General features: G+C 39.8%; 1 protein-coding gene across 4 annotated transcripts in view; it reads left to right on the forward strand.

Moving 5' to 3' along the window:
* Positions 1 to 11,421, forward strand: part of Cblb (Cbl proto-oncogene B) — a 177,326-nt gene that overhangs the window by 14,698 nt on the left and 151,207 nt on the right. For all 4 annotated transcript variants that reach the window (XM_031364060.1, XM_031364057.1, XM_031364058.1 and 1 more), the window contains exon 3: positions 1,388 to 1,638. In XM_031364060.1, the coding sequence (XP_031219920.1) occupies positions 1,388 to 1,638 (251 nt within the window). The remainder of the gene's footprint in view (positions 1 to 1,387; positions 1,639 to 11,421) is intronic.

The raw sequence follows: 11,421 nt of genomic DNA on the forward strand, positions 1-11,421 counted from the left end.
GGTTAGGAGGTTTTTGGTTTTTGCATTTTCTTTGACTGTTATGTCAATGTTTTCTATGGTATTTTCTACCCCTGAGATTCTCTCTTCTATCTCTTGTATTCTGTTGTTGATGCTTGCATCCATGACTCCTGATTTCTTTCCTAGGTTTTCTATCTCCAGGGTGGTCTCTCTTTCTGATTTCTTTATTGTTTCTATTTCTATTTTTAGATTCTGGATGGTTTTGTTCATTTCCTTCACCTGTTTGATTGTGTTTTCCTGTAGTTCTTTAAGAGATTTTTGTGTTTCCTCTTTAAGAGCTTCTAGCTCTTTACCTGTGTTCTCCTGTATTTCTTTGAGGGTGCTATTTATGTCTTTCTTAAATCCTGTATTATCATCATGATAAGTGATTTTATATCTGAATCTTGCTTTTCTGGTGTGATGGTGTGTCCAGGACTTGCAATGGTGGGAGTATTGGGTTCTGATGATGCCAAGTAACCTTGGTTTGTGTTACCTATATTCTTACGCTTGCCCTGCATCATCTGGTTATCTCTAGTGCCACCTGCCCTTGCTAAATCTGACTGAAGCCTGTCCTTACTGTGATCCTGATTGTGTCAGAACTCCTTAGACTCAAGCTGTCTCTGTGATCCTGTGATTCTGGGATCCTGTGACCCTGGGCTTGTTAGAGCACCTGGGAGTGGAGCTTCCTCTGGGTGTTGTGGGACCGGAAGGAACCTGAGCCACTGGGCTGGTGGAGTTCCTGTGTGCCTTGTCCCGATGGTCCAAGTTACTCCCGGTATTTGGACAGATGTTGTGTCCTCCTCACCTCTGATCAGAAGCAGAAATGACTCAAAGAAAGTTGCATCACCAAAGCCTGTCCCGGCATGGCTGTCAGCTCACAACATTGGGATCCTGGAGCTCACTGCATAGCCTGTGGGCAGTTCAATGGACTGGGGGATGTCCTTTCCAGGTTGCCTCAGTTGGTCTAAACCTCTTCCAGGCTGTTTGGCTTGTTTCTGCTTCTTCCAGGCAGCCGGACTGTAAAATAGCATCTTAAGGTTAGATATCCATTGCTTACTTGTTTTCAAAAACAATATTGCTGTTATGAGGCGATTAGTAACTACTATACTGGAGTTCCATTAGACTGTATTAGAACACTATGGAAAAGGTAATTAAAATGAGCAGAGGTGAAAATGAAGATAGGATATGGTAGAGTGTGCCTGGAATAAAAGAACAGGATTTGGGTGTTGTAAGAGAAAAGTGTTTATTGGTGTTTTCTACGTGGATTCAATTATTCAGATCACAGATTGCATTGTGGAAAAGAAAGGGGACATAGCTCTATTCATTTATAACCTTCCTATGACAGAAGATACTATGGTTTCCACAAAGTAATTCTTTTCTTTGTTTTTAGGTAAGACTGTGCCAAAATCCCAAACTTCAATTGAAAAACAGCCCACCGTATATACTTGATATTTTACCTGATACGTATCAGCACTTGCGACTTATATTGAGTAAATATGATGACAACCAGAAGCTGGCTCAACTGAGTGAGAATGAGTACTTTAAAATCTACATTGATAGTCTCATGAAGAAGTCAAAGCGAGCGATCCGGCTCTTTAAAGAAGGCAAGGAGAGGATGTACGAAGAGCAATCGCAGGACAGGTGAGCACACTTGGGATGTGCACTGTTCATTGTTTCACGTTCTTCCCATTGCTTTGTGTCGCAGGGTTAACTAAGTGCCGTGCATGAGTTCTGGGGACTGTGCCGTTTTCTTGACAGTTTCTTTTTCACATTCTTCAAGTTTGGTAAAAATTCAGGTAGAATGTTGAACCTGAACCAAAGGACTTGCTTATCTCCGAACTCCTTTTTAGAGCACTTTGTGTTTCATACAATGAGAGGAGAGACCCTTCCTTGTTCCTGTGACTGCTCAATGCCCCAGTGTAGGGGAATGCCAGGGCAGGGAAGCGGGAAGAGGAGAGGGTAGGTTGGTGAGCAGGGGGATAGGGGATGGGCTAGGGAGTTTTTGGAGGGGAAACAAGAAAAGGGGATAACATTTGAAATGTAAATAAAAATACCTTAAAAAAAAGAAAGGCTGCTCACAGTAGTTCATCCTGCTTCCTGCCAAGCAAGCAGTCTTCTCCAGTTTACATCTTTTATATGAATTTTCATGAAGAAATGTGAATAAGCAGGTCTTCTTCCCAGATAGGCCACTGACAGCAAAGAAAAGATTCCATCCTAGTGCACTTTGGTAAACCACTGTGATTGTTGGGTTGCAAAATAAGGCTGGGTGTCAGTGCTCATGAGAGCACCACTGCAGAGTACCCCCCCTAGCACGGATGCTGGCTCTCAAGTCCCGTTACTAGAATCTTATCATCAGCTAGCCTTCCTCTTCCTGTATCATTCCCCCACCTCCCCTCAAATGCCCAGAGCCTTGGGTCTCAGAGGCAGTGGCAGCTGGACTATCAGATGTCCAGCCAAGGGTCTGGTGAACACTCTGACTCATAGTACGAGAAAATGTTAAGAAGCTCCACTTCTATGGATGTAGCTATCACAGTATGTTTTTGTCTGGTTTCTTGTCATCTGTTTGGGTCCACATATTCTGGAGCTGATGATACCACCAGACTCAGCTCTGGGATGGATATGGTCATGATCAGCCTTGAGAACTGAGCTTCACCACAGTGCCATCTTTGCTTTAGTGTGGCATACACTACCATCAACGAATCAATATTGATCAGATTGTATTAGGGTTCACTGTTTTTATTGTTCTGTGGTTTACAAACATACACTTGTTGTGTGTTTACCCATACCCTGTAAAAACTCCCTGTGCTGGGCTGGATAAGTGGCTCAGTTGTTAAAAGCTATATAGCACACTTCTAAAGTGACAAGAAATGCTCTACCTTCAGCCTACACAGTATGCAATAAATAACTGTTCAGACTGGTTTCCTGCTGGTCTTTTTATAGCTTGACAGCCCCCCTTTGTATTTCATGGATTATGACATTGTCTGCTTATATCAGTTTACATCACTCTTGTGTTGATGGGTACTTTTGATGGCCTCAAACTTTTGGCAACTGTGTTGGAGCTGGTAGGAACTTTCAAGTCATCTGGGTAAATACTTAGGAGCATGGTCGTTAGTTCTTGCCTGTGTTGAACTTTGTAAATCCTTTCCTGACGTAGTGACTGTGTTGTTTTCCATTCCCACCAATAATGAGTGTGATTTCTTGATGCTTACCTGCATCAGCGCCTGGTGTCGGAGATGCAGTACTTCAGATTCGTTTCGAATCTTTTGGTGAAGTAGCTCAGAGTAGATGCTCCTTCAGCATACATGTTTGACCCTTAAGTGAGAAACTGGCCAGGGAAGACTGATATTACATTAAGATTGAGTCCTTACTTTATAGTCAGGAAGTGTTTTCACTTTCTGTCTCCATTCCTATCTTTCTCTCTCTGTCTCTGCTCTATCTTTTTCCCATCCCACCAGACAAGATCTCATGTAGCCCAGGACGACCTCAAATTTCCTTTTAAAATTTTTCTCTTTAAAATTTTTATTTTGTGTGCATGGATGTTTTGCCTGCCCATCTGTGTGAGTGTATCAAATCCCCTGGAACTATAGTTACACAGTTGTGACCTGCCATGTGGGTGCTGGGAATTGTATCTGGGTCATCTGGAAGAGCAGCCAGTCCTCTTAACTGTAGAGCCATCTCTCCAGCCTGGCCTCAGACTTTCTATGCCCTCGTGGCTTGCCTTGAACTCTTGATGATCCTGAGTCTACCCACTGATACTATTGGAATATCACTCTGACGCTATGTGGCTCCCAGTCCTTTGTGAGCTCTAACGGGATGAATTCAAGCACCACAAAGTGCCATATGGAAGAGTCTGAGTTTATTACAGAGAAAAGTGGGGCACTCTCCAGGGATGTGTGTGGTCAGTAGCTGAAGTGTTCACTATGCCAACCTCTGTTCTTAGGTAGGCTTTATCTAGTTCTCAGTGTTTCTACAACAGATGCCTTTTCTGAGGGGGTGTTTCCTCTTCAGATGATTGACAGGCCCACTTAAGGGTAGGGGCAATCCCATGCCCCTTCTTTACAAGAACATTCCTTATCTAGATAGTGGTCAGTAAGATCTTGGTGGCTGTTTAGAGTGTTGTGTCTTCACTGGAGTCCAGAGATAGGATTCAGATCACATTCTTTTGACCAGTTAAGTCCTCCAACTGCAGTTCCTGTTTATCAAGCTGCTGATTATGAGATAGGAGATCTCTCTTTAGTAACCTTCAGACCTGCCATTATCTAAATATTTACTTAAACCAGGATGCTGAGCTTCTTCTGGTCTGGTGTCTGGCTCTTTAGGTTTTGGATTTAAATATCTGACTTTGGCTAGATAATGGAACTGATCATTTTCTCCTTTTTCTGAGATCCTTTAAATTTATCTCCAATATTCTCCGATAAAAGAAATATTTCCAGCTGGAAAGCTAGTATGAATTAAGATAGGTAATGTCTCAGCATTAGCTGAATTAATTTATCTCTCAGTATTTGAGTGAAGTTAGGAAAATCTCTAAGAGACATGTAATCTTTCATGTCAGAAAACATAACCTCACTTGGTTTGACATGGTCTAGGGTTGTGTAATGGAAAATTTGGTTATCTAGCTATGTAGGCTCCGAAATTGTTTGTAAGAGCTGGCCAAATAAATATTCAGAGATGCAAAACCATCACATTCAAGCATAGCAAAGGCCTCTGCCAAAGGTGAAATGACATAAATGTTGATCTCAGATGTTTTCCAGATCCTTCACAGTCCTAATGTACCCATGGCGTACAACAGCTCGTGAGTGACTCTGCGTCCTTCACTTAATGGTTTTGGAAGACAGTTTAGATTTCTTGAGGGCAGTGAATTTCCTAGCTGCCTTTCAGTTGTAAAAGCTCAAAGCCACCCCAGGGTCTCAAACTTCGTGAGAGTTTGAATTGCTGCAAGATTCTAGCAGCAAGGTAGATGGAGAGAGACCATGGGATGGGGTGGGTGGGTGGGGTTATTCTTACAGGCTTTACATGGTGGACCAAGTTATTGAAATCCAGATATTGATGTAAACATTTTCACATAATATTTGTTCCACTTACAAAAAAAAAAATCAAAAACAACCCCAAAAAACTAAATTGCGTTTACAAATGTCACTGTAATTTTTAGATATAGCCTTGAAGTTCTTGGTATTCCAGCTAAATACTTTATGATATCAAGTTGCCAGCAAAGTGTGTAACTCTCAGGTCAAGCACTTGGAGTAGAAGTCATGTTTTAGCAGGATATAAGATTGAGGTGGTAAACTCACATCCCACTTTTATGTCTTCAGAAGAAACTTGAAGCATTTTCCAATTAAGCAAACATTTTATAATTACCACTATACCAGCTGTTTTCATTCACACCTTTGTCAAAAAAAAATCACAGGACACATAAAATTTTGTTAAGTGTGTAAAGTTCCACAGACAGTGGTAGGTCACATAAGACTGGCCATAGTTAGGTATCTGTAAACTGTATCTGTGCCCTGGTTTAAGTATCCAGGTAAATTTAACTATTCCATCTTAAAAATTAACTCTAAGAGGAAATACAGTAGTTTGTATTTTGGGATAGCATATTCTCTCATTGAGATTTATTATCATCCATGACCTCTTGTTTTTTTATGGTCTATAGTCAACTTATGAAAGTACATATTCTTCTATGCTAAATAATTCTCTAGTGATGATTTATAGTGTACCATTGGCATATGTACCAAGGACATAGACTTCTGACCTGTGTCTCTCTGGCAGTCATAAACTTGTACACATTCACTGGGAAGCATCCTTGGGAGTCTGAACGCAAACTGATTTGAGGCATATTCTTGCACATGGACCTCTGTGGCATTTTGCTTTATAGAACCTTATGGAAAATTCTAAGACTGTTCATGTACAAGTTTGGCTACTGACTGTACTATTCAGTAAAATGACCACTGATCTGTCAGACATACTGGTTATTGGGAATCTTAGAAATCCTTTGGACTGTCCTCTTTGATTCTGAAGTAACTCACTGCACACAGTAATATTATTAAATTGACACTGAAGAGCAGCAGTAGAAATGGTCGTTTTGAATTCAACAACTTATGCCGGCACTGCTTCAAGTGATTCTCTACTGGATAAAGTTGTGTTGGATGAGTGCATGTGTCCAGATGATCAATGTCCATGTATCTGCTGTGTCAATGATGGACTTCCTTCTGGCTTTATTTTAAAATTAAGTGTAAATAAATAAAAAAAATCATTGGGTATCAGTTCTGAAAGTGGAGCTGTTTTAGTTGGCTGCTAAAGAACAAGTGGCCTGAATTGCTAATTTCATGCTAATGTGATATACAATTCAGTGTAAAATATGTACAACAAATCATTGTAGAGTAAGCCAACAGCTTTCAGTGTATTTCTTTGTTACTACTAAGGAAGGAGTGAGTTAGAATTTATTAGCTAGCTAAGAGTCTGTGCTGCCAAAAGAGACATCTAAGGCACAGTGAAGCTTTATTGCCTTGAGAATGGGTAAAGAAAGGTTTCTGACAGAAGAAAGGCATATGTAGTCCCTGGGGTGGGGGCTTGATTGGTCCAGTCTCTCTTTCCATGTGTTAGAGAAGCAATTGAACATCACCTGGCTTGAGTTGATGTGTCTTCAGTTGAGTGTTGAACCCGTTCTGAACATGTGTTTTTGGGAAGAGTTCTGCAGTGATTTGTGAAGAAGAGTTCTTGTCATTGTGCTTGGTGGGCAGCAGAAACTTGTAGGGAGGTCTACTTGGGGCATGGGAGAAGTAGACTAGGTTCAGTTGGTTTTGGGGGTGCAAGCAAGAGGCCTGAGGGCTATTCTTGCTAATCACCTGACCACCATAGAACCCTTTCTTCTGTGACTTTACTGGCAGTTTCTTCAGTTGTTTATTTTCATAGTAAACTTTATCTTCTGTCAGTAACGTAACCGTCTGTGAGCTGCTGCACAAAGCCTGCTGTTGGACAGCCATTCAGGGATAGTCCAAGATCATGGTTTCAGGAGATATGCCTGTGAGCAGGGTCCTTATAATCCCTTCCCTCCCACTCGCTTTACTACTGAAACAAACCCGAACTTAATTTAGGAAAGGAAAAATAGCTCTGCATTTGAAAGGCTGTCTGCAGAGAAAATATAGGCTTTAAAAATGTACCCAGAGACAACATAGATGTTGTCTTACTAATATCATTTCAAAGTTTCCCTTTTATTCTTTGTACACCAGTGTTGAAGAAGACAAATCCATTCTTGGAGAAAATGGAGCAAGTACTTGTATAGGAGGAGACAGTATTATGTTCTTTCACATAATAATGCTTGCGCTTATTAAGGTTTAATGGGAGGGTATTTCGGCATAGAGAAGCCAATCCTTTGAGAGGCTAGCCTTTATTTGAACTGCAGAAACATCAGGCAGATTTTATCAGGCAGATTTTTCCTTGTCTACTGACTAAGCTGAGCAGAGGAAAACCTGCTATGTGCTGTGTTAATGAGCTGCCCTTCCCACTGCGCCTGCTTCTAACCCCAGACTGGGCTATCCAGAACATTTTGAAGCTGATCTTTTAAAGAGAGATAGTTAAGCAAAAAGTTGACTTGGAAAAAAAAATGAAAGCAGGAAAAACAAAGCAACTACTTGCCCCCCCCCCCAAACAATAATAGCAACAATAAAGAGTATCCGTAACAAACAATGATACAAGCAAGCCTCTTCCTTTACTTACACTACTGTATACCTTCACTGTTTTTGGCACAGTAATGTGATGTCTATTACATTTAAATTTAGGTCAGGCATGGCGACCACACCTATAATTGTAGCACTATACTGACTGAGGCAGGGGAATAAATTTACTGGTATCTAATACCATCTGTTCTGTTAAATATCTATAATTTAACAGTACATGAAAGAGAATAGTTTTATTTATTTAAATAGACTATATTTTCTACATTTTAATACTGGAAAATTGCAGCCTTTTTAAATTTATGAGGAACAGAGATATAAATTACAAGCAAAAAATATGGTTTTTAAGTAAAATAGACTATAGTTGTTTTGAACAACAATATTGTAATATATTTATTAACTATTTACATTTTGTATACTTCTCTACATCCTAGGCATTTTGTCTTTTTAAATACAAAATGAGATAATTAAAACATTAATATTTCTATGCAGAAATATGTCTGCCCACTAGGACATGGAATTTTATTTTTAAGAAACTTGAACGTATTCCTAAGGTTAATTCACTGTAAATGAGTAAAGTAAAATTTTTATTTGTTTCCAATAAGAATATTTTCATGCATCTGAGAAATTATGAGTAACTTCTAAACCTTGAAAATGAAAGGAATAATTTCTTTAACACATCATTAACATAGAGGTCACAAGAAAGTTATTTGGACAAATGTTTTCAGAGTTAAACAAAGAGAGACTGTTAGGGTAGGCGAGAGAGCCTGAGTCTCTTGACAAAGACTTTTTGGCCCAGTGTGGTTTGGCTACCTGCACCCCTGTTGCTTTCTTTACTAGATACAAAGTAGGGTTTTTTTTGTTGGGGGGAGGGTTAAGTTGATAGTTGATTTGTGTTCAAATGAAAAGTGAAACTGTCCATTTTGTAACAAGTTCTTCACTGGTGTCCCTTTTTCAAAATATAAAAGAAATCAAAATTATTCATATGTTATTTGGAAATATTCACTTAAAACATTTTAATGAAATACTTGCATGTAACCCATGTATCTGTTACTTAGTTGTTTTATTTGGTTTCCCCTCCAACCTACTATTATTCAGCCTTTACTTCCAGGTTCCATATATATTATTTTTATTTTATTTTAGTATTTAGTATTTTTCAAGTCAAGATGACATTTTATGCACATATATTATCCAGATTTTTAAATTGGTGCATTGTTCCTGGAGATTCCACTTTATTAAATGTTTATCAGTTCCTGAGATAACCATTATGCAATAAAACAATAAACAAATGCACAAGACTCCAGGGAACTTGGCTTACGGTTGAGTACCTTTTAAGTTTTTCAGGTTTTTAGGTAGCTTATTAAAGTTGATGTTTTCCTGCCTGTAAATATCTGGTGATGCTCAGATTTGATAATTAAAATCCAGAAACACTTAAGAAAGAAAGGTTGTTTTTTAGTTTCGTAATAACAACACTCCCACAAAGAAGATTGATGAATGATGTGCTTCAAGTGGCAGATTTGTTAGTTAGAGAAAGCTCCTTTGGCAGTTCCTTACAAAGCTAATTTGAAGTCTGTTTATAAAACAGGCAAGCAGTGATGAAACTATAGCCCTGGAGTGCTTGGATGTCTATCCTGAGAAAACTCTAGCTTTTCTGTCAGTGGTTTAACAAGGAAGTAGAGTTTCCAGAAATCCAAAGGGATTAGCATTTAACACTAATTGGGGGAGGGTGTAGATGGAACCTAGCTCAGGGCTAGCTGTTGTATAGTAAAACCTCTTTCAGTTTTCTGAATCCATTTTCAATATACTTGGGCCCCCTGAGCACCACTGTTTAGTCTTGAGTCCTTGTCTCTCTCTATACACATACATCAGTCTATAGATGTGCTCATTTCAACAGGTACACTGAGGAGGTCCTTACCAAAAGCATTCTTCATTAAGGACTACAGTAATTCAAACAGCAGCTCAAACTGTTGGGTGAATGGAATGATGGCTCAGAGGTCTAACTGAACTGTGTTGTCCAGAACACCTGATCCTGGTAGTGCTGCAACACGCACACAGGCTGCCACAAGTGTGAATGCCAATCATTTCTTTGAACTGTTGTAACAGAGCAACCACCTGGATGGCTCAAGCAAGAGTATTTGTTTCTCAGTTCTGGAGGTTGAAATTGAAAGCAAAGCATCATGCTGGGTCTTGCTCTGGGTACTTGTACTGGAGGGCATGCTGCCATGTCTCTTGCAGATTCTGCTAGCTTTGGTCTTCCTTGGCATGTGGAAGAAGTACTCCAGAATGAGCCTACACCAACACATGATGTCTCCTTCCCCTGCCCCTCTCCCTCTACTATCCCTTACCTTATTCTCGCTTTGTCCAACCAAACCTTTTTCTCAGGTCGTCAGTCATTTACTGTTCAAGATCTGTCTTAATGACCCATCTTAAGTTGACTACATCTGCAATGACACTGTTTCCAAATAAAGTCATGGTCACCAGTAAGAGTGAGCCTAGAATTTCACTTATCTCTTTAGATCAGAGGCAGTTCAACTCTTAATAGTGATCAGATATGGAAGTGTAAGTTCGTACTACCCGGGAGAAGACAGTTGAAACTCATTAGAATGTCATCCAAGTGTGCGAAACTTTACTGGATAGGATATGCCAAGCAAAATTACATGAAACTCTTTGTGGAAAGGCTTGTAAGCCCAGATTAGTTTTGCCATTTTTAGAATCAGGAATGTGTTAGAATTAATGCTGCACTGATTGATTTTGATTAACATGCATATGTTGAAAATTATGATGAAATCAACATTGATCAATGTTTCATACATGGACAGATACATTTTTGTTTTAATGTTTAAATGCCATTCTCTACTTTGAAAAGTTTTAGAAATATAAACATATTTAATTACAATTTATAATATTAACAGCTGTGCTTTCTCTTGATTAAGGATCCCCATTTGTTTTTTATTGCATGATAAATGCTGGCAGGCTAAAGCAGGACTTACATCATTAAATCTGTACACAAAGTTCTTTGCTTTGCAGATAAAATGAAGTAGGAAGCGTTTGTCATGTGGCTGGCAGACAGTTACAGGTCCACTTCCTGCCTTTTGCATTAAAACTCAAAGCAGTGCACTGTGTACAATTTTAAGTCTAGTTCTAGGGAATTGGTTGAGAGATGTCAAATGAGAGTAAATGACTATTTCTAAAAGTAGCTTGAGTCAGGGTTGCACTGACTGTAGAGCTTCGTCGTAAATATGTTAGACCTTGTTTCTGGGAAACCGTCAGCTTTGCCTTTGTTGTAGGAAGGAAATGTGTGTAAGTTAATTGGCAGGACTATGGTCTGTAAACCCTACTTACAAAAAGTGTGCCAGGTTGAGTTCTGCCTGTGGGTTGTAGTTGGCCAGGTGCTGGTATAAAGCACTGAGCTAGGTGCTGATCACAAAGCTATTAAAAGTGTCAACAGAGCAAGAGTGTATGTGTCACCTCATTGTGAAAATGTGTGGTGAATAATGATACCCAAATGATGGTTGTCTATGCCATTAGAAATCTATGTTTTCTGGCTCTGGTCGCCATTGCCTTTCTCTTCCCCTCCCCGTGGAGATCTTTTGATTTAGCTGCATTCCCTCCCCCTTCCCCTGAGGCTACAGAAGAGAGGGGGGAAGGAGGAAGAGGGCACTTTAAGAACAGCACAATTATGTCTCCTTTTCTTTCCTTCCCTCTCCCTCTCCCTCTCCCTCTCCCTCTCCCTCTCCCTCTCCCTCTCCTCCCTCTC

Source organism: Mastomys coucha, unplaced genomic scaffold (assembly GCF_008632895.1).
Source record: "Mastomys coucha isolate ucsf_1 unplaced genomic scaffold, UCSF_Mcou_1 pScaffold12, whole genome shotgun sequence".
NCBI classification, from domain to species: domain Eukaryota; kingdom Metazoa; phylum Chordata; class Mammalia; order Rodentia; family Muridae; genus Mastomys; species Mastomys coucha.